This window comes from Anolis carolinensis, unplaced genomic scaffold (assembly GCF_035594765.1).
Source record: "Anolis carolinensis isolate JA03-04 unplaced genomic scaffold, rAnoCar3.1.pri scaffold_10, whole genome shotgun sequence".
NCBI classification, from domain to species: Eukaryota; Metazoa; Chordata; class Lepidosauria; order Squamata; family Dactyloidae; genus Anolis; species Anolis carolinensis.
In genome coordinates this window covers 22,796,364-22,820,439 of record NW_026943821.1, presented here as the reverse complement: position 1 = coordinate 22,820,439, position 24,076 = coordinate 22,796,364, and the positions used below count along the sequence as shown (strand labels likewise).

General features: G+C 42.7%; 1 protein-coding gene across 3 annotated transcripts; it reads left to right on the top strand.

The window, feature by feature from the left end:
- cap1 (cyclase associated actin cytoskeleton regulatory protein 1) lies at positions 1-24,045 on the top strand. Of its 3 annotated transcripts, none has more exons than XM_008120801.3 (13): positions 1-153; positions 12,226-12,347; positions 12,621-12,721; positions 13,768-13,845; positions 14,303-14,446; positions 15,113-15,198; positions 16,131-16,236; positions 16,350-16,539; positions 19,529-19,719; positions 20,914-21,037; positions 21,279-21,361; positions 22,071-22,214; positions 22,566-24,045. In XM_008120801.3, exons 2-13 carry the CDS (start codon positions 12,236-12,238, stop codon positions 22,647-22,649), a joined length of 1,443 nt encoding a protein of 480 aa, XP_008119008.1. In that variant the 5' UTR covers positions 1-153; positions 12,226-12,235; the 3' UTR covers positions 22,650-24,045. The 3 variants fall into 3 exon arrangements, with proteins under 3 accessions (XP_008119008.1, XP_008119010.1, XP_003227611.1); XM_008120803.3 differs by having other exon boundaries at positions 36-119; XM_003227563.4 differs by lacking the exon at positions 1-153 and adding an exon at positions 10,765-10,948.
- Positions 24,046-24,076: the final 31 nt, after the last annotated feature.

Below are 24,076 nucleotides of genomic sequence, written 5' to 3'. Positions count from 1 at the left end.
TTCTCCTTCCCCGTCTCTCGCTCACCCGAGCTTATTTCCGGTGCCAGGCCGGAAGTGGAGCGGGGAGGGTTGCTGGGCGTCTCCAGGCGGAAGTGGAGGAGGCGAGAGCTGGGCGAGAGGTGAGGCGGCCACTCCCGTGAGGCTCCGGCTGAGGTGAGGCCCAGGCGGGGGAGGGAGGGGGCTGCACGCCTGAAGGGTGAGGAGGGAAGGCGGCCGGAGCAAGGGGAGACCTCCGCGGGGTTGACATGGAAACACCATTCACGTTCTCACTCAGGAATGGTGCAGGTTGGACATCCCTGACTAGAAATCCTCCCAAACCAACCACATGGGTGGCTGAGTCTACACTGGAGAATAAAGACAGTTTGACTCTTACTCCAATTGCCATGGCTCAATGGTATGCCATCCTGGGCTTTGCACTTTGCCGAGGCACTTGTACTCTTTGGCTTGGAAGACTACAAATCCCATCATCCCACAGCATTGAGCCTTGGCAGTTCAAATGCCAAACTGTATTCCCTCCACAGTGTAGATCAGGCATGGGCCAACTTCAGCCCTCCAGGTGTTTTGGACTTCAACTCCCACAATTCCTAACAGCCGGTAGTCCAAAACATCTGGAGGGCCTAAGTTGGCCCATGCCTGGTCTCGATGCACCCTGCGGCAGTAGTATGCCAGACTGGGCTTTGCACTTTGCCGAGGCACTTGTACTCTTCGGCTTGGAAGACTACAAATCCCATCATCCCACAGCATTGAGCCTTGGCAGTTCAAATGCCAAACTGTATTCCCTCCACAGTGTAGATCAGGCATGGGCCAACTTCAGCCCTCCAGGTGTTTTGGACTTCAACTCCCACAATTCCTAACAGCCGGTAGTCCAAAACATCTGGAGGGCCTAAGTTGGCCCATGCCTGGTCTCGATGCACCCTGCGGCAGTAGTATGCCAGACTGGGCTTTGCACTTTGCCGAGGCACTTGTACTCTTTGGCTTGGAAGACTACAAATCCCATCATCCCACAGCATTGAGCCATGGCAGTTCAAATGCCAAACTGTATTCCCTCCACAGTGTAGATCAGGCATGGGTCAACTTCAGCCCTCCAGGTGTTTTTGGACTTCAACTCCCACAATTCCTAACAGCCGGTAGTCCAAAACATCTGGAGGGCCTAAGTTGGCCCACGCCTGGTCTCGATGCACCCTGGGGCAGTAGTATGCCAGACTGGGTTTTGCACTTTGCTGAGGCACTTGTTCTCTTTGGCTTGGAAGACTACAAATCCCATCATCCCACAGCATTGAGCCTTGGCAGTTCAAATGCCAAACTGTATTCCCTCCACAGTGTAGATCAGGCATGGGCCAACTTCAGCCCTCCAGGTGTTTTGGACTTCAACTCCCACAATTCCTAACAGCCTGTAGTCCAAAACATCTGGAGGCACTAAGTTGGCCCATGCCTGGTCTCGATGCACCCTGGGGCAGTCCTACCTTTGCTTTTTGAGGGTTTCAATGTATACCAACGTTTGCTTCATACACAGAGTTATTATTTAAATAAATTGTTCATTGAGTCACCTGGTTATGTGTACAATAAGGTGTCTTATGACATATTTTGATATATTTAATATTAATGTGTGTGTTAAATTTGAGTCCCATCTCCAAGATATCTCAGTCTGTATATGCAGATACAGCAGAGTCTCACTTATCCAACATAAACGGGCTGGCAGAATGTTGGATAAGCATATATGTTGGATAATAAGGAGGCATTAAGGAAAAGCCTATTAAACATCAAATTAGGTTATGATTTTACAAAATAAGCACCAAAACATCGTGTTATAAAACAAATTTGAAAGAAAAAGTAGTTCAATACGTAGTAATTCTATGTAGTAATTCCTGTATTTACGAATTTAGTATCAAAATATCACGATGTATTGAAAACATTGACTACAAAAATGCGTTGGATAATCCAGAATGTTGGATAAGTGAGTGTTGGATAAGTGAGACTTTACTGTATTTCAGAATAGGGCCAAGTCACTAGTAAAGGCTTGGCTGCAGATGCGGAGGGACATTTAACATTTTTTTCTCCATGATTTTTCTTTATTTGAAAGAGAATCAGATAAGCACATAGTGATCAATTGAGAGATTGCATGTGTCTTCAGTTTTTATGCATAATCTTTTCAAAGCTAGGACCTTCGTTTAAGATTGAAAATATACATGTACACCTTTAGGCGTGTTAATATAGGGTAGTCAGTAAAATTGGTACCCTGATACAGTTGGGTGGCAAATATTTAAAAAGTTTTATTCCACAAACAATATATAGCTCATCAATTGTGCCTAGTAAGGTGTTTAATAATTTCATGTTGAGACTTGGCTCTCATCTGCAAGGTATTTAATTGTGTATGTACAGATATTAAAAAACCGAAAGAAAATCCATAATTGAAAACACTTCTGTTCCCAAGAATTTGGATAAGGCAGACTCTTACAGTATCCCTCCCCACCATCATTCTTGATAGTCTTATTTGTCCTCGCAAGGGACAAGACACGGCTTGACTGCAGGTGGGGAGGGATATTTAATATTTCCAGGTGCTTATCTGACCATGGGGCGTGCATACTCCGGAGCAGGTACCCATTGCACTTGTTGGGGCTCTCACTGCAGCCTTAGAATTGCTGTGTCAGGAGCCTCCTTGACATGGCAAGTCTCCAAGTTGTGCAGAACGCTTCTTTTTCTCTGGTGTAGTTGGGTGTCCTTTCTCGTGCGTTCTGGACCAGTTGGCAATAAGGTTATCTAAACACTGCAAGGATTTCAGATTAGCATGCCATTGGTATGGCAAAAAATGTGGACAGAGGCTTTAAAAATAAATTTTCTGGCAATATATAAGGCTTTCTCTGAGGAAAAATTACCTTGCTTTGTAAGAACTGCAGATATTTTCCTGTCTGCGCTGTGCATTCTTTTTATACATTAAGACCAAAATCCATTGCCACTGCTTACAAATGGTGTGGCTAGAGTTAAGTAGTTTTTGTATGTATGCCTTAGGGTGCCTGTGGATGTTTAGGTCATATATATTGCCACGTTTGTGCTGATAGGATGGAAGCATGGAAGACAATACATGAGATTCTATTGGAGAGAAACCCTTTTGGGTAAAGAGCATCTTTAGAGACCTTTTTCAGAAACTCATATTAGGATGGTTACCTTATATACTAAGTAGATTGAAGGTTTATAAATATACAGTATATTACATTAAAAACGAGATTTTATGTCCTGGGAGAGGAATGCAGATCTTACAGCCGGTATTGTACTAGTAATTATCAACTGCTGACAAACATAGACATCTAAAAATAGCCAAGTATAGGCATTTAAGATTAATCTTTGGATCTGGTTTCCTTTACTGTTATGCAGTTGTCAAAGTGAATAGAAGAGAAGGTGATAGTGGATGGGTAGGTCAGTTTTGGCAATAGTGACACAAAGGAAGGTCTTTATCCTTTCCAAATAAAAATTTGGTTGCCGTTTGTATGTATTAGTGATATGACAGTCTACACCAGTGTTTCTCAAATTGTGCTCCTCCAGATATTTGGACTTCATCTCCCACAGTTCTGATCAGCTGGTAAGCTGGTTGGGATTTCTGGGAGCTGAAGTCCAAAACACTGGAGGAGCACAGTTTGAGAAACACTGGTCTACCCAGAACCGGGATAGGATTGGGTTGATTTGGATATAGTGGCACTTTGGACATTGAATGGGAAATAGTTCCTTATGATCGTGGTGGTTATGTGGGATGGCTCTGAACTCAGTTGCCTTGAAGGGATGTGTTTGCCTGTATGTGTATGTGAGGTGACTAATGACTACATGAGAGAAATCTGCAGGCTCCTCATGGTTTGCATATCATTAAATTATCCATTTCTGTTACTGAAGAGCATAAGATGTATTTGCTAGCATTAGCGTAATAGTATTGCTAATCTGACTAATAAGAATTAGTTGTACACTCCAGAAGCCTACCTTCACCCCCTCCTGAGCTTTAGGGACCTGTGTAATGTTCTAGCTGCCATATCTGTAATTGTAAAGAATGTTCATTTATAATGTTTGTGTAGATAAAGGAAGAAAGTGCACCATTCGACTTGAACTTACTGATGGAAAAGCAACAATGGAAATATAAAGAATACTGTTAAGTTATATTCATTTTGCTGTGGACATAAAGTATAGTTAGAAGACACTGTAGCACATGTTAACTGTTTTCCCTGTAGTCCAAAGGTACAAAAATCTATAATATTTTATATAGGGAAGTCAGCAGGATGATGTATATTTTATCTGCCAGTCTGCTTGGCAGATAAAATATATTGAATGTGATTTCCTGCTTCTTGGCAGGGGCTGGGACTGATGGCCCATGAGGTCTCTTCCAACTCTACTATTCTATGATTCTATGTATCAGTCATACAGGAAGGGAAAACACTTCTCCAAGAGGACAGATCTGTATTCAACTAATGGAAGAGTGAACATAATGAGCTCTCCCTCATTTCCCACTTTACATACTATAAGCTGATTTTTATCATAGTCTATTGCAGAGTGTTTCAGATGGACCCAATTTCAAAGTTGTATATTTTCCGATGGCAATATGTAACAATTACACAAATAATTAGAAAACGATTAATATGTTATCAAGTTTTACTAAATAATGTTGAGCCAGAAACAATTTTAGAATTTCTTTGCAAGTTTGTCATATGGAAAGGAGCTAGGTGGTTGCCAAGTCAGTTTTTTCAAAGGTTACTAACCTTTATTGCTGTGTTTATGAGGCTAGTGTGATTAATTTATGAAAATTCCTTCCACAAGATTTAGTGATAGATAATAATCTTAATAGTTTTGACTGTGTGGAGTCTGTGGTCTGTTAACTGTGATAAGTGTATGGGCCTTAGATGCCCAGGGATAGTACTTTGTACTTGAAGATTGGATACTGAAAGCAAAAGGGGAGAGGATAATGATTTCAGTCGTAGCCTACTTGTGAAATTCCTGATGCCATATGCTTTCTCTCTGATGAAATAGAATTCTGGATTACCTGGCTCTAGGTCTGGTCCAGTGTAATTGTTATTAGATTATCTGCTCTCAAACAGGCACCATGTCCCTACAGATGTGCCTTCTACTTCTTACTATACAGCATTTTGGCACTTTGCTTCTCAAGCACTTTTTGTCCCAGTTACTTTGGAGCTATGAGAAGAGGGCCGTTTCTACTGAGTCATGAGTTGAATGAGACAGATGTTCCAACATTTGAGCATGAAAGGGTGAAAGAAGGAGGCAGTATTTGTTTCTCTTTCTTGCCTAGACATAACAACCAAATAAAAGCAGGTAGCAGAAATGCCTAAGAAGCAGTAACTATTCCCAAGTGAGCTTATCCTGCTGAACCTCGGAGTTTTGCATCCAGATGTGCTCCATTAAACAGGAAATGGCCCCCAACTCTATTCTGACAACTTCCTGAATTAATGTTTGGCAGTAAGCAATAAAATGTTTTTGCAATGCGTCAGAGTGGAATATTTTAATGTGAATGTTTCTGCACTCTCTTCGTAGAGGGAATGCTCATTAGAGCACAAGTTAAACTTGGGTAACCTCTGTTCAGCGATCCACAGCATCAAGAGATTGGCTGGGGGCAAAATCAATTCTGCTGTTTGTGAAAACTTGGGCTTTCTTTATAGCAGCTGCCCACATTGGATCTCACCCCTCAGGCAGGCACATCTGGGCAGCTCTTTCCAAAATCGCAGGAATCTTTCAGCTTTGGAGCAGCTGAAATGTTTCATGCATAGCCTGCATGAAATCTGCTTTTGATTTGTTTTGAAGTCTATGTGTGTGCGATTTAAATTTGCATGCTACCGCAAGGGAATTTTGACTGAGCTCGTTCTCCATTCGTATCCCACAAACATGAACCTTTTAAAGCGATCTTGTACCCATTGCTTCCTCTTAGTGTGGCTTACCTCACAGGGCTGTTAGGAGAAAATGAAAGAGTGTTCTGCTGCTTCTTGAGGAGAGGATGTAACAAATAGCAGTGCCAGTATTGTAAGACTACTTTTTATCTTCTACAGAACAGGACAGTTTCTTTGGAATTCTGTAGACCCCATCCGCTAAAACCATTAATGCCTTCCTGAAATCATTTATCTTTCTTTGTGTGCTTGGAAACTCTCTCCTACAACTGCAATCTCCTTCGTTTCTCTTCACATCTACTATGAAAACATTCCTTTTCCATGAAGAAATTGACTGACATTCTCAGATTCTATCCCTAGTTGAAACCTGTCCAGAGGATTTAGAACTAGAGTTAGCTCTACACTGTATTTCCTCATATATATGCCGTACATCTCCCTCTCCATCTCTTACTATGTTCGAATATCACAATAAGCCACAGTACTTGGGGGTAGGTTCCCTTCACAGCCAGGAGGATTTGTTTCCATTTTGTGTTGGCTATAGCTTGTTGAGTCATTCAAGTTGTGTCGAACCATTAACCAAATTATGGCTTGTTAAGTATAACCAAACTTCAGATTGTAGCTTGTGGAACTGGCTCAAGAAACCAAAATTAAGATTAGCTGCCCTCTGAGGTTCAAGCATAATAATGAGAATAAATTGCCCAGTCACCCGACAGTCTCATGACACAGTGAAGAAACTGGTTTATCATGATGTCTGAACACAACCACTGTTTTTGCCATGTTTAAAGTTTAGGCTGTAAGTTCCTGAGAGCAAGGAATTTTCTTTTTTAAAGTGTAAAGCACCAGAGGCGCATTGATGAGAAGCGTGTTGAATGAACATCTCAAGCAAATTGAAGTTATAATGAGAGAGGCTAGTTTGTCTCATTTAGATACTGAATCTTGGCTCCAGTTGCAGATCCGGTAAAACACATGGCTTTCACACCGAAGAGACAAAAGGAAGGCTCAAGTAATACCAATACTTATACCATTCAGATGTTCCCATCCCACCTCCCTCTGAGTTTTAGTTTCATCTTACCATTCTCCTGTTTCTCCATTATTCCTTCTTGCTGCCAGTCACATCTTCATCAAATAAGCATGTTTTTAGTTTATGTTTTTGGACCAAAGTATATACAATAGTCTTCCCCAAAGGGGTTATGTCTGAAGGGGGGGGGGGGGTAGTCTAATGGGTTTAGGTCCCATTAGGTATTGTGTTGATAGCTTATTCCAGAGAAAGAAGGACCAAGCTTGTTTCACTGGTCTGTTAGGATAAAAGTGATAGTTCCTGTCAGATCTTGAGATCTAAAATACTTCTGAGCATCTCTTTATGTGCCATGGTTGTGTATTTGAGAGATTTAGCTGTACAACTTGGATGTTATTAAACATTTCTTCTAAAAGTTGCAGTATGACCAAAAATACCAAAACAAACCCCAACTTGTTTGACCACCTCCTTGCCCTGTGGCGCTTAAATTCCTTCCTGAGACATTGCTAGTCTACGTTGCAGTAGCTTTTGCAACAAAATGTACCAGAATTTGAGTTCTTTTTTTAAAAAAGATCTTGTTTGCTGTCTCTTGTAATCAGTACTTGAAGAACATTTAAGTGTTTGAATACTCCATATCTGAGAACCACTTAGCAGTTACTAGATATAGAAATGAAAAGTAATTCTTAGCAAAGGACTGACATGAAAAGTTGCTGAGAAAGAATGAAATAGATCAACTCTACATCAAACCACTTGGTCCATGCATGTATGCAGATATATTTAACAGGGTTTGTTTTGTTTAATTGTTTTTGTCAGAGGGGAATTTTTTGCCTAAGTCATCATTTGGGAATGTCCTCAAATGAGCATAAAAATATTGTCTTGAAGTGTTTGAAAAAAATGGCATGTCTTAACCACTGCTAAGGTAATTCCTGTAGCCCTCGACTTACATGTCTCATGGCTGTCTATGTTTACTTTCTATGCTGCCATGAAACTAAACTCTAATTTCCTTGTGCTTTCGAGATCTTAACCATGATCTGTTGTCTTGATATGGATGAGTGCAAACCATGGTTCTATGACACTAGATATAAGGGTGCATGGCTATGCCCTTGCAAGCTGGTTGACTTCCTACTAGTGCTTGCATTAAATTGGTTGTTACTGTCCTTTAAACATAAGGAGGCCCTTCTTAATTATCCATAGCTATAGTCTGAGAACTGGCCTCTGATTCTGTCGGTGTGCGTGTGTTACAAACTGCCTCTGTCAAACCACGAGAGGAAACTAGGGAAGTCTGGCATTCTGCAGGCCGGCATGGGCTTCCTGGTGTTCAGGAACTATCTCCATAGCAGCTCACAGCTAAAGAGGCTCCATGTTCCACTGCAGGCAGGCTTGCAACAGCTTGTCAGATTCCTCGGGGTTGGAAGGCGCTCTGTGCCTGAGCTTTCAAATTGCAAATAATCCCTGTATCTGAAACTCAATCAAGTCAGAGGGCAATGGGGCTCTAATCCGATCAGTCCCATATGGAATGCAGCGGGGCTCACTAGGGGCGAATGGCACCTCTGGTCTGCTCCATTAACCAGAATCCACTTAGGAATTGGTTTGATGAAATGCACATAGAGACTTTGAGTAAGAACAGGAAAGACCCAGAGCAAAGGAGTATGCTTTCTGTTGTCATCATATTCACAAAGGTGATGAGGAATATGAAGGATTGTCACCTTGATTCTAAAATTCTCCCTTATTGCATGTTTTAATAAGATTATTCTTAGAGTAGAAATTTCAGCTACTGCACTAGTTCATGACATGTAGATATGAAACCCCTTGAGCCTGTAAATATGAAATGCCTTTATCAGCATCTGAGTTTGCATCTCTAGATATGGATCTTGGTTGTCATGTTTTGTTGAAAGCAAGAATGGATTAACCCTGCCTTTGATGCTCACGTTTACATGTGCTTTTGTGCCATCTTGCATGCAAACAGTCCAGATCACTGAAGCCTCTTCCAAAAACAAGGAAACCTTTCTGCTTCTAGATTTGACACAGCCCCGGCCTTTGAGAAAATTCTTATTGCACTGCCTGCCCACACATAACTATTTTAAACTTTTGCGGTCTAAAATGATAGGGTTAGAAGCCTTATTTGCTCACTCACTACAGGAAATCAGGTGGGAGGAAAACCTGATCCTTTGTCTTTCCAGCACTCCCACGAGTAACTGGATTCTAAGAGAATGAATGTTGCAAAACCACCTATCTAAGTCATCATGGAATTGGGTTCCTTGCAGTATTGTGACAAGAAGTAGGGAAAAGGACTGGGTGAGTGGACCAAGGTCTTACTTGATAGCTTGCCGTCTTCAGGGTGACACGAAGCCTTTGTCCATCTAGCAGAAAGATGGCTAGGATGAGAAACTATGGCCTTTATGCTGTTTGCGAGTATTTAAACAGCAGCTTGCCATGTGACTTCAATGTGCTTGGCTGTCCAGCATATGAACAGGCAGAAATAAACTAAAAGGCAATTGGTTGTATGTTTCAGGCCGTTCAAGTAGAAATGAGCTAGCAAAGATTTTTGTGGCTGGGATTGGAAATCCTTGCTCTGAACAAGTGTTCTGCAGGCCTTCCAAGTGAGTGTGGAAGACTACTTACTTTCAGAAAAGATTCTCCCCTTCAAATTGTTGATAATTTGGCCTTTCCGTACTTCATTCTTGTACTCATACAACTCTGATGGGCAACTTTTCCTCTTTTGTATGAACAACTCAGGAGAATGTGGAAGCTAAGGCTTATTGACATGAGGTAGTATCACCTTTGAGTTTGTTAAGTCTTTCTGCAAAGGCTGCTCACCTTCCTGCAAAGAAGAAGTTAAGAATTGCTGTGTCTGTTCCAGGAAGGAAGTTGTCTTTTTCTTCTTGAATTTCTGGGCATGTGATAAGGGGAAGCAGCACATTGCATCAGGTTGTGGTTGTCTCTTTACTGGCTTTTGTGGTGCTTCTTAAGTGGCAGAAAAAAGTGGGGAGTAATTTTGCTTGTCTACCTTTCAATTTTGTGTGAAACATAAATTCTTGGTGCAAACTGCAGTCAAGTTATCATGCTTTCTCGTCTCTACTGGTCTTTCCTCATTGGTCTTAGCCATGTGGCACTACTTATAAGAGGTAGGGATTTGCATCCCAACGCATTGCTGCTCCACTGACATGACAGGTCAGAGCAGATCACCCTAAACCTCACCCCATCTGTGTTATTGAGCCAGTGGTTGCTGGACTATTTGCTTGAATGTTTGAAATGGGATTGCATGGTGCAATGATTTGAATGTTGGACTAGAATTCTGGTTCAAACCCTTCTCAGTCATAGCAACCCATGGGTATTCTTCGTTAAACTATAATTTTGCAGCTTTCAAAAGGAAAGCAGTGACAAACCTCTGAATAAATGTTTCCAAGAAAACCTGGTGATAGGATCACTGTAAGTAAGAGTTGATTTGAAATTAAATTACTGGGGAAGCACAACCCACACTCAGACTATGACTTTTTTGCTGTGCAGTTAATTTTTTTCCCTCTAGAATCTGTGGTGCAAGAGAGCCTGAAGCATTGCTCCATATGCTGCCTTTTTCCTCTTCAGGCTCCACGTCTTTTACATTTCCTGGTTTCGCCTTAGACTTTCAAGGCAATATAAGGGAGTTTTGCTCTCAGCCTGGAGTTGTGATTCATGCTCCAAATGACGGGCCATGATTCATTGTGCAAATGATTTAACTGATTAGAAAGTCGCTGGCCAGTGGCTCCTGGCATTCTCCTAGCATTTGCTCGAAGGGTGGTGAGGGGGCAGGCGAACTGTAAATGACTTCCCTTTTAGTGGGCTCAGGGCAGGCTTTGTGCTCCTCTGAGGGAGGCAGCGAACAAAACTTGTGTGTGGAGATCTGTTCTTTGGCATTCCTTGGAAAACGAGATCCTGTGCAAAAGCGTGAACAGGAGTGCCATTGTCCGTCGTCTTGGGCAGCTGCTTTTCCTTGGCAAGTGTAGTAAGACTGGCATGCGAATTTGGCCTGTGCAGGGCTGAGCGAATTAGCTGGTATGGCAATTGCTTTTGGAAAATTTGGTCTCAGGTAAGTTAAATGTCTCTCTTTGGCTGTTCCTGGAGAAGCATAAGAAATACTGGGAGGAGTCATAATAATTTGAAGACAGGGATCTGGGCGGGAATAGCCCTCCAGATGTTGTTGGGCTGCATTTCCATCAGACCAGCCAACATTGCCAGTGGTGAAGGTAGTAGGAGCTAGTCCAGCCCTGTTCTAGGATTAGATTTAAATTTTAATGATCTCTATGGAAGTGCTTCTCATAGGTCTGGTCCATGGCCAGTGTCAGACCTTAAGCCATTGGCTGCCAGTCTCTGACATATGGAGGCAGGATAATGACAATGCATAAGGCACTTGAGAGACTCCTCTATTATTCTTGGGGGTTTAAATTGTCTTTCTCTTGCAATGTCATCTTTGTCATTTGCTTGCCCATTGTATAGCAGAAGAATAGAAGACACTTGTTAGTAGAAGTCAGTATAGAAGTGGACACGTTGCTTTACAGGATGTATAATAAATGTTTGGGAATCACTACCATGAACTGATGGATGCTTACTCAGTTAGCTGTGAAAGAGAGCTAGATGTGGTAGTTAGCTAATGTTGTAGTTACATTAACCTGCTGTGTTGTTCTGATATGTGGCATAAACAACTCTGAAGAACATAGAGGGACAAACCATAAAGGAGACCTGTTTCTTTCATATTCTAGTATAGGTTCCTAAACATCAGCCACAAATGGAAGTTGGATGCTGAGTTAGAGGGATCATGCTCTCGTTCCCCTAGAAATAGCATTATCTTGACCCGCGTGTCCAAAATAATAAGCATTTGCTTATGCCTCTTTGGCTGATGATGATTTGCAGACTTGATATAAGTTTCTCAGATGAAACAGTCATTATTAGAGCAGCTATGACTGAAACTGGTTTACTTGTCCAGGGATGTGCATCATCCTTATAGAATGCAAACCATTGTGATGTTGGGATCAGGACCTTTATAGACTGAACACTCATTTGGCAGCAGTATTTTCCTTGTGGCGCTCTGAACAAAATAATGACACAAAGTGAACAAAGCAGAGCAATTCCTTTATTTATTGTTGTTGCGTGGTATACATTTGCTTTCTGGCTGGGATCATTTTTTTTGTAGCAGAAAGCTCTTGCCAAAATACAGTCAAGAATCTGTAAATAGTCCTGGTTTCGGTCATCCACTCTCATTTCAATCATCACCTTACTTTTTGATTATTATACGATTGTCTGTAGATTAAGTCTGTTGGAGTATTGGTTGCACTTGCTGTCTTTTTAATATGTGGTCACACTTAACAGGTGCTGAGAGATGACAGAGCTGCAGAACTTAGTCGAACGGTTGGAGAGAGCAGTAGGACACTTGGAGATGATGTCTTATAGTCCCGGTGGACACGGCGGCTGTGGGGATAACCCCCAGAAAGGTAAGATCCCTGCATTCATTATGAAGTATTTTCGAATATTTAATCATGTCTCTCATGTCCCTTCTTAACCATCTCTTCTTCAAGCTAAACATCCCCAGCTCTGTAAGCCACTCCTCATAGGGATTCATGGTTTCCAGAACTTCGACCATTTCTCTGAACATGTTCCAGCTTGTTCATATACTTTTTATCACTGTACTTCTTGCAGTTACTGCCATCCAAATGCATCTGCCACCTCTGGAATCCCATCCTCTACTTTCTGTCTTCCCCTTGCAGGACTAGCTGCATATGTACAAGCCTTCGACGAGCTTTTGGCAGGTCCAGTAACGGAATACATGAAGATAAGCAAAGAGATTGGTGGTGATGTCCAAACGCACGTAAGGCTCCGACTTCCTGATTCCTATTTTTGCCAAACATGCAGTCCTGGCACTTAAACCCTGGAGTTTGGAGAACTGCCACATGAGTCTGTTAGCGTCCCCCAAAAGAGTTGGAACAAATACAGTGATGCTGCAATAAAGAACGAATTGTGTGCCTATTTCCTCCCCAAAAAGTCTCCATTCATGCATTTTGCAAGTTTTTTTTTTTAATATGTGTGTTTGGGAGGTTTTTTGGCAGTGCCTGAAAGATCTTGTAAATCTTATTTGTCCAGAGACTGTAGTGAGAGAGCGGAAACATGAACTTGCCACGGGCACGATGACTTGGATATACTACTTTGAGGATGGGGAGAGTATATTTCCAAGCTCGGAAGTACAGTTTGACCCCCCTTATGCGTGGATTTATATCCATGGTTTCACTTAACCGTATTCCAAACAATATCCTGCCAGTTCAGATGTGTTTGTGGGCCTCTCTAGTTCGTCGGCAATGCAATTTTGTGGTATGCTTCAATGACATTCCCACCACATTCTCCATTTGTTTTGCAAGAGCACTTCGGAGGCCCCTGCACCTGCCTTCCCTTCCACAACAAGGCTCCTGACCCTTGTACTTCTTTTTCTCAGACACATGCCCCAGTCTTTGTCACTTTGATCCCATTCAGCCCTTATCTCTACCTCTTTAAATGTGTCTCCGTGTGATGGATAACTTAAGCTGATAGCTGTGCAGGAGCGGATCATTCTTAGCCATTTATGTAGCATTGGAGAATATTCAAAAGATTTCACATAGGTACACAATCTCACTAACCTTTTGAAAAAACTCAAAGTCACACAGCGCTGAGTATATTGGCTTTCCTAAAACCAGCCAATGAACTTGTGGCTGTCTTTGGGTGAAAACAGTACTATATATTGTCTTTTACTTATGTTAATATCTGGAGAGGTTTTTTGATAATACGATATGGGCCAGTCATATGTAACATTGTTCCTTTGCTATTTGTGAAATACAATACATGTATAATGCTTTACCTTTCCTTTCCCTGCCTCCCATTTTCAAGGCTGAGATGGTCCATGCAGGCTTGATGACCGAAAGAGCTCTTCTGGTGACCGCATCACAGTGCCAGCAACCTGCAGCAGTAAGTGCGCAAAACCCTTTAGTATTTCAGCAGTGGAGCTCAAGAGCCAGCTGTAAAAGACATTCCTTTTCCTAGAAGATGCCTCCCATATTATAAGTGCTTCTGCAAAGTTGCTGTTCTTGTTTGGCTGTCCTGATTGAAGGAAAGTTGGCCTGGAAAAATTATTCATACAGAGTTGTGATGGATTCTTGGGCTTCTGTGTCCCAGTCTACATAATCCTGATACAAACAGAAGATGAGGGTTTGGGGAAGAGAATTGTGTATATCATTATTAGCTCCTTGGAAGAAGACAATTGAATGAACATGGCTGTCACCTCTTTAGAACTCCATTATATGGGTGCACTGCTGGGCAAATGAATACTAAGTAGACAATTTAATGAAAATGAAAGGAAGAGGGACAAGGGACAATCTTGTGTGTAGGTTACTCAGGCATTGTTGAACTTCCTTTGCTCTTGCAGAACAACTTCTCATCCCTACTGAAGCCAATATCCGACCAGATCCAAGTAGTCCAGAACTTCCGTGAGAAGAACCGTGGCAGCAAACTCTTCAACCATCTCTCGGCGGTTGGGGAGAGCATCCCTGCACTAGGTTGGGTTGCCATGGTAAGGGCTCCTGGACGCTTCCCTATCCAAGTTATTGATACTTTTCCATCCAAGACAATTCTGTACTTTTAAAGCAATGTGTGAGAAAGAGGTCCGTCCTGAAAATGGGTTGGAACTTTAAATGGAGCTGCCCTTTACCCTCTGTGGATATACTAACTGGGTACGGGTAGATACTATTGTGGATATACACATCCTGTATGCAGTAGTATCTACTGACAGGATTGCCCAGCCTTTTTAAATCTCCATGTTTCTGCAGGAAACAAGAAGTATAATTCAGTGCAATAAACAAAAAACTTCCTTTACCATCCAATTCTTTAAGGCAACAGACTTCAACTCGCCAAAAAATTTTAGGCTCTTCCCTTAACCACTTTTGAGAAGGATGATGGGAGTTGATGTAAGTCCATTAACAACTGGATGGCAGATCATTATGAGAGTTAAAATAATGCAAAGCCAAGCCAAATTCCAGTGTGTTTTTAACATGTTTTGAATTTCCTGACAGTTCATTCAGTCCTGCTTCAGGTGGAACTAAAGACCTTCCTTGCTCTTTTCTAAGGAACTTTCAGATTATATTGCAACATGATCATAAACTTAAATTCAAGAGATCTTCTTCCAGACTTTGCTAACAGACTGTGAGTTTGTAATCTGATGTGCATTCTCTTCTTGCAGGCCCCCAAACCAGTCCCCTACGTGAAGGAAATGACAGATGCCGCCATGTTCTATAGCAACCGAGTCCTCAAGGAATACAAAGACGTGTAGGTTGTGTTTGACTCTGCAAATCTATGGGGCGGGCTGCAGAGGGGTGTGACTTACTCTGATGCTTAGTAACAGTAGTAAATAAAAGTTTATTTGTATACCGCCCTCTCTCCCGAAAGGGACTCAGGGCGGTTTCCAATATAAAGACCTAGCCAGCATTTTCTATGTTCTCTAAGGTTACTTAGGTTTTACTGCTGAAGGATATGGGAACAAGCCTCAAATATGTCGGAAGTAAAAAGAATCGGCAATTACCAGAGACAGAAAGTCAAGCTCTGTAAATAGATGCTGAATGCATTGTGGGGCTGCCGTGGCCTGCAGTGCCATTTGTCCACCTTGGGTTTAGTAATACAGGAATAATTCTACTGAGCAGTGATATTGTTCCGCTTTGTAAAGTAAATGCTGGGGTGAGGGTGCAAAGAATGTAGTATTGCGAAGATATAATACAATATTATACTTATAATATAATATAATAATATTAATTATATAATATATATTCAATGTAATATTACTAATAATATTACCATATAATGATATAGTACAATATAGTAATTTAATGCTTATATTGTGCTATGCTAATAATATATTGTATGTACATTTGATTTGTAAGCCGCTCTGAGTCCCCTCCAGGGTGAGAAGAGCGGGATATAAATGTAGTAAGTAAATAAATAAATGGGAATACTAGGAACTGCATCATAGATAGATGGGAGCAGAATGGAGGTTTCATAGAGAAAGGAAGAAGTGGAATACAGCAAGCAGAGAGAGGGAATGTTGGGTTTCTTTTTAGGGAAGCTTGAGTAATCAACTTTTGTAAAATTTTACCTGGAAACTGGAGGGGGGACGGGTAGGACGTCTAGGGCTCCCGTTTCAGCCATCGTTTCAAATATCTCCCTTGCCTCGACCAACGAGTCTGCCCGGCTCCTCTTTCTCCTAGTGATAAGAAGCATGTGGACTGGGTGAAAGCTTACCTGAGCATCTGGACAGAGCTGCAGGCATACATCAAGGAATATCACACCACGGGCCTGTCTTGGAGCAAAACGGTGAGTGCAGGCTGGGCCTCCATCCTCAGGGTATCCCAACGCTCTTGATTTTGTTGGTTCTCGGAGTATGCTTTTCCTCCCTAAATATATATTTTCTCTCTCTTTCCCCTCAGGGACCAATGCCCTCCGATAAGGCAAATGGATCTCAAGCCCCTTCTCCCGCTTTCTGTGGGGGCCCTCCGCCACCGCCCCCTGGACCCCCGCCTCCTCCGGCTCCAGCCCCCGCCGGCTCCGTTTCCGATGACCCTGCATCCCGCTCGGCTCTTTTCGCTCAGATCAACCAGGGAGAAGGCATCACTTCTGGTAGGTGAACGCAACAGGCAGGAGACCAAGTAGCGCCCCCAGGAACATGAATTTTGCTTTGAAATTAGTAATCAAGGACATTATGGTAATGTCTTTGCTGGTTCATGTAGTGCAGGGGTCCCCAAACTAAGGCCCGCAGTCCAGATCCAGCTCTTTTCCCTAGCCTTCGCATGCTCCTGCCCCCCACTACTGCCCCTGCTGTGTTTGCTCTGTTGCGCATACCAGCCCTGAAATTGATGACCTTTCCAAAAATTTCTAGAAGAAGGCACATTCCCCCTTATGTCTGCTGTAGTGTCTTCCTTGCCTTACTTACCTATTCCTGACTATTAGAACAAGGACATTTTGGAGCGAGTGTGAATACAGCCCTGCAATGGATGCACTGCATGTCCTGCAATGCAGTAAGCCAGTGTTGAGTTGTCACTGGCAGCAGCTACTTGGAATGCCTGCCAAACTGTTAGGAACTTGAATCTGCTTCAAAAGATTTTGTATTAGACGCTCTGTTGGCTTGTATCGCACAGCATCCATAGCAGGCTTGACAAAAGACTTATGACCTGTCATGTGCCATTTGAAGCACTGTTTCTCCTTCTTGCCATCTGAGGAAAGACTTTTATATTGAGGACACTATTTCAGGAATGTCTTGTCTCTAATGCAACTGGATTTGATCCTTAAAATGTAGCGATCCTTCCCACTCCGTCATTGCCTTCTTGCTGGCTGCCTGCCTAGTTTAGCAGCAGGTGAAGGGGCGGGAGCCAGTCTTTGCATCGTGAGACAGCTTGACTTTTGTGTTTAAATTGTACTCGGTTCTCCATCAAACCAAAGGCATAATTAGAGAGAGCTTGCAGTCGCATTCTATTCATGCGAGAGCTCTGTGGCATGCCAGAAGCTGAGAGCGACTTGGGAGTGAGGTTAGCAACAATGGCAAGTGGCATTTGAACTCAGCTTTCCCTGTTCCCAGTCTTTGCTCACTGGGACTATCCCACACGTTCTGAAGATCTTAGGAGTGGAAGTCCCAAGGAGGAACGGCTGGTGCTGTAAGAAGGAAGGATTGAGGCCAAAGAGTTCTCTTTGTCAAGATTCAGAAGACCCCTGAAAGCCCCCATCCCTTCATTCTGTTTGAGAGACCTGGACACTTTAGTTCTGGCCAGAGCTGGAGGATGAGCACTACAACTCAGCCAGACTATGCTGATGATTATGATAATGATAATGATGATGATAATAATAATAATCAACAACAACAACTTTATTTTATTATTCCGGTGCGCTTTTGAATCACCTAGTCCCCATGATCAAAATCCTAAAAATTAATGCACCATATTTCGCACTTTTCCACTCTCTCCTAGATTTAACTGGCCGTTCTACCTCACCCCAGTGTTGAGATTGCTCACACTTTGTCTCCTTCGCCCCAAAGCACCTTATAATACATCATTGCACCTTAGTTTAATTGCCCTCCCTGTCACTCCTCCCTTTAAATTGGTGGTCCTTTTTATCTCATCATTTTATGTTCCAAATTGGTTTTACTGTTATTGTCTTGCATTTGCATTGGTGCCTGATTTTATTGTGTCTTATGTGTTTGAGTATTCTGTTTTATCTGTTTTATTGTTCTTGGGCATTGCCCTGTGTTAGCCGCCCCGAGTCCCTACGGGGAGATGGAGGCGGGATAGAAAAATAAAATTATTATTGTTGTTGTTGTTGTTGTTGTTGTTGTATGACACAGCAAACAAGATAGATATGCTGGATTTCGTATCACAAAATCACAAGTCGAACACTTCCCAAGTGTCTAGGACTGTGTGATGTATTTTCGGATGATGCGCGCAGATCCCAGTAGGGTGACCTTTTGCAGTTGGCAGATCGTGATTTTGTCAATGTCTATTGTTTCCAAATGCCGGCTGAGATCTTTTGGCACGGCACCCAATGTGCCCATCACCACCGGGACCACCTGTACTGGTTTCTGCCAGAGTCTTTGAAGTTCGATCTTGAGGTCCTGATAGCGGCTGAGTTTTTCCTGATGTTTTTCCTCAGTGCGACTGTCACTGGGATGGCGACATCAATGATCCAAACCTTTTTCTTTTCCACAACTGTGGTGTCTGGTGTGTTGTGTTCCAGAACTTTGTCAGTCTGGATTCGGAAGTCCCACAGTATCTTTGCATGTTCATTTTCCATTACCTTTGTGATCCCACCAGTTCTTTAATGCTGAGAGGTGATACTTGAGGCATCATCATTGTTATTATTTATAACTCACTTCCATCTCTCCAAGGGCACTCGGAGTGGTTCACATTGGGTCCAAGCCCAATCAACAGATAAAACAATACGACAACAGCATATGCAATTAAAAAAAAACAGTAAAATATCATTCATAAATTACATAGCAAGCATCATGCCTAAATGGCGGGGCTATTAAGAACTGCTTTTTGGAATAGTCTTTGGAGTTGTAGTAAAAGAAAACGATATTCCTGGTTTCTCTAATTTGTAATGCTCTCCCCCCCCATCCCAGTCTTGCAAATAATCTCCCTAACGCTACCCTTCCAATGTTTCATCAAGCAAGACTTGGAGCTGTGTTTAACAGTAGGAATGTTCTGAAATGCTTCCAATTGTGTGGGGGTGTTCTTTTAGTTCCCTGGTATTACTTGCTGTATAAAAATAGTGCTAACTTGAGGTGATTCTAAGCCTGTTGGGTAAAATCAACCTAAGTGGTACCAGGCTGAATAAGCGTACAAACGTACCAAGAGCCAAGAAGTGTGTTGTTGCCTGACCTGGAGAGATTAGTTCAGGACAAGCCGTTGGGGAGACGACTTGCAACAATGAGCCCTTGTAGTCTGATCCTGACGCTGCTTTTGGGGTCAGGGAGGAAATATGGAACTGCTGGAGTCATACTAGATCAGGCGTGGGCAAACTTGGGCCCTCCAGGTGTTTTGGACTCCAACTCCCACCATTACTAACAGCCTCTAACGGCATCTTCAAGAGGAAAGTTAATGTCTTGTCCCCCTCCTAGGCCTAAAGCACGTGTCCGATGACATGAAAACCCACAAGAACCCCTCGCTGAAGAACCAAGGAGGCCCAATGCGGACGGGACCAAAGCCCTTCACCGCCCCAAAGCCTGCAGGTGATCGGAACACTTTCCAGAAGCCTCCTGCAAGGAAGGAGCCCCCAATTCTGGAGCTGGAGGGAAAGAAATGGAGAGTGGTGAGTGTTGAGAGCATGAGGGTCAGAAGCTGAAAGCTGAGATCCTGCATCGTCTCAGCCTGGCATGGATATCTCTTGCTGGAGTTACACTCTTAGATGTTGGCAATACTAGATAGCAGTGTAGTCAGACCCCCACATTTGTGAATATAAGTTTTGCAGATTTGAGTAATATGTTCTCTCTAAGAATCTGTAGCTCCTCCAGCAGGATTCTATGATCCAGTTCCCTTGCACATGCGCATGGACACATTCCCTAGGAGCATTATTGTATGTCCAGCTTAGTTTCCCAAATGGAGCACTGCTTCTGCCTCTTTTAATTTGAAATGTCCATGCTGCTGAACCAAAAGATTCATTCTGTATGATTTGCAGTTTATGCCTGTATATGTCACTGGATTCAGACCATTAACGTTTCAGACTAACCATTCTAGCTAGTGGATTCTGGGGGTTATAGTCAAAACTCCAAGCTTTCCTTGAGTACCAGTTTCTAGAAAGGAATCATGTTATAAATAAAGTGTCCAATAAGGCACTTGCCATAAAGAAATTCTCAGCTCGTCATTCACGAAATGGTCAAATAATTGGCAATATTTCAGGATGAGTGTAGAATACTTTTGAAGCAAGTGGCGTGTTTGGGTTAGCTAAAGAGCCCTTTCTGTTGCAGTTTTTAGAAGTACAGTAGAGTCTCACTTATCCAACACTCGCTTATCCAACGTTCTGGATTATCCAACGCATTTTTGTAATCAATGTTTTCAATATATCGTGATATTTTGGTGCTAAATTCATAAATACAGTAATTACTACATAGCATTACTGCGTATTGAACTACTTTTTCTGCCAAATTTGTTGTCTAACATGATGTTTTGGTGCTTCATTTGTAAAATCATAACCTAATTTGATGTTTAATAGGCTTTTCCTTAATGTCTCCTTATTATCCAACATATTCGCTTATCCAACATTCTGCCGGCCCGTTTATGTTGGATAAGTGAGACTCTACTGTACTTTGTCTTGCTTCCCTGATCATTGGAGCACTTCTGCAGTGTATGAAATATTTTAAGAAAGGTTAAGTATTGCAGTCCTGGAAGGAGAAGGAGGGATGCAGGATGGCTGCTCTAATATCAGTGCAGTTGCTCATCTTTATCTGCTGTTTCTGATGGACTCTGCAAACAGCGAGAATGAGCAGCTCTTTCTCCCCTCTTTTAGGAGAACCATGAGAACGCCTCCAACTTGATGATCAGCGACACAGAGCTGAAGCAGGTGGCCTATATCTACAAGTGTGTGAACAGTACGCTCCATATCAAGGGCAAGATCAACTCCGTCACGCTGGGTAGGTTTCACTTGGCTTGCCATGGATGCTCTCTTACGACTTCCCCCCTAAAAGCAGGAATCCATTGTGTTGGCACTTTCAAATTATAATCTCTACATATCAGTGGGGACTGCTCTAGTAATTCGCTTAAAAACATTAAGTGAATTAATAGCAGAAATAAGAGGTACTTAGCTTTCCTTTCTGAATAGCCGTGCTCAAGGTTGCAAGGTGGAAACACTTTTGGTTCCCTCTTTTCTGTTAGATAACTGCAAGAAGGTTGGCCTGGTGTTTGATGATGTGGTGGGAATCGTGGAGATCATAAACAGCCGAGACGTTCAAGTTCAGGTAACAGGCTCTCGTTCTCTGCAGCATTGTAACAACCATCAACTTGCCTTGACTTTTTCAAAGGGTGAGAGCAATATGAAAGCAATATGTAAGAGATTTTTCCATTCTTGAAATCCCTTCATTAGGGAAATGGTGTATCTCCATATAGTGTGAGACTATAGTTCTCATCCTCTTATTGCTCAAATTGCTGGTCGTTGCAGTGTCATAATATCTATAGCGCTTCATGTTCACCATCTGTGCTGCAACAGGAAGTCTTGGTTATGATTCTGTCCTGCTTTCCAGTCCTACCTCCCAGAGGTAATTTAGAAGTGTCCACTTCAACAGTCACCCAAAATGTAAAAGAGGAAGAGGCCATTATCAGATTGGGATGGAGGTTTAATACCAGACCCAATAGGATAAAATGCACGCCAATAACAGCAAAAAAGCATGGACAGATCAAAGGTTCTTCGTGTGGTTCTCAAAACATATATATTAATCTGTACCAGATAGGGAATGCATTCCAAAAAAATGACTACTTGCGACTTTAAAGACCAGCACTTCAAATGATACCTGAAATTTGTTGTTTCTGAATTGGCACAATCCCAGTCAGCAAAGTAGCAGTAATATTTTGTATTTGTTCACTTCCTGATCCAAGTCCGTTGCATTTAGAACATGGAAAATCAATATTTTTTAGTTTATCATGGTCTGACACCTTTGCCTTTATTTCCAGGTAATGGGTAAAGTGCCAACCATTTCTATCAACAAGACAGACGGTTGTCATGTCTACCTGAGCAAGGACTCCTTAAACTGCGAGATTGTCAGTGCCAAGTCCTCAGAGATGAACGTCCTCATTCCCACGGAGAGCGGTGACTTTGTAAGTGTTTTTCTGGTCACTTGAGAAGGTGATACATACAGAGGTGGGGGTGGTCATGAGGCAGGCAGTTGGAAAGAATTCTTGGAGTCGCCAATCTCTTGCTGAAACTGGGTTGGAGGGCTGTGTTGCCAACAGGTCCTGAGCTTGTTTTCAAATACATTTGGTCTGTTGTGAGCAAACAAGGATGCAGAGTTCTTGCTCTAACCCACCACAGCTCTTCCTGTGCTGCTATAAGACATTTAAGGTGTAATTCTTACTGTTAACATTTCTGAGACTAAAGCAGTTTAAAGGCTACCTAACTATCTCCAAATGCCTAAGAGCAGTGCTGATTCTGGCGTTTTCTTCCCCCAGAACGAGTTCCCCATCCCAGAACAGTTCAAGACGCTGTGGAACGGGAAGAAGTTAGTCACCACCGTGACGGAAATTGCCGGATAAGCTGACCTGGCAACCCAGTCGCCCTCCTTTCGCCCCACTGTCACAGTGGGACACAAATCTGCTTTCTTGGGGATGATTTTTAGATTTCCTGTACCTTTTCCGCTCTCCGTCTGCTTCTGTCTTTTTGAAAGACTCGCCTACCTTCCTTCACTGAAAATACCTCAGGCTGGGATTTGGGGTAGGGTGACAGGATCTTTTCCTTCACTCTGTGGAACAGCAGGAAGGTGTGTGTTTTCCTCGCGGTCGGACAAAACCACATCACCAATCACGTTTTGTCAGACCCGTTTGTGCTGATTGGAGCCAGGATCAGTGGCTGGCTTCTAAGTGTTCTCTTTTTTTCCCCTTCTCTTTGTTTAAGCAAAAAAAAAACCCCCTCTCTCCCCTCTTGAAACAAGTATCAGGGTATGGAGTCCCCAGTCATGTGTGTGTGAAAGTGTCTATGGCAGGTATGGATTGGGGAAGTACAAGGGAATTCACTAATTCTGCTAAACTAATTAACCAGGAGTGTTTAAAAGGAAAAGGTTAAACTGTTTCCAGGAATGGCTTTGCTGGACCAAAGGCTGAAGACTGGGATGTGTTCGCATTCCTCCTTCTCCCCCATAATTATATTCCTTCCTGTGTGCTCAGTGTAAAATTCTGTGTTGTGCCATGATGTTGGGGGAGACATCATCTCTGTTACAGGTGCCACAAGACAACCATGGGACAGACCTCTCCCTCTTTCCAGGGAGTCCTTCCAGCGGCTTAGGAAGCTGCCACTCGCCCACTTCCATTTAAGGCCTCCTTTAAAGGGAAAGTTGTGCCCAAAGGGTCCCTCTTCTGAGCAACTGAACATTGTTCGGTCTTCCAGGACAGTTTGTTTTCCCCCTCGGAACCCATCCCTTGTTTTTTCCAGGGAGGGATGAGTTCTCCATTCCAAGTCCAGTATTTAGTTCTCCGTAAGCACAAGTTCATTGCAGTTGGTTTGGTCATTTCATCCAAGCTTGTTGGCGTTGTGTAATAGAGGCTGGGGTGCGTTCCTTCTCTGGCTGTCCCTTTCCCTTGTTGCTTGGCTTCTTCTCTGCTGAAAGTCTGGTGTGCGTTCACCTGGCGCCACAGTGGTTGCGTCAAAGCCAAAAGGCATGGTACTGTACTGACCCACCAAAGGGAGCTGCCTGTGCGCCTGAATAGTAGTGTCTCGGATAGCATACACATATCTTACTTCCCTCTTTGCCACAGTTAATGAGGTTTCCTTCCACTAAAAAAAGAAACGTAACAGAAAATATGCAATTCCTCTTTTTATTTTGAAACTGTCCTGTGACTTGTACTTCTCTCCTGAGGCTTGTGGAAATAAAACCTTTCTTATGTACTTAAAATTATACTGAAGATAGAATAAAGTTAATGCCAAGTTGCTCATTAAGGAGGTGCTCCTTTGTTAATCCCCTCCGTGT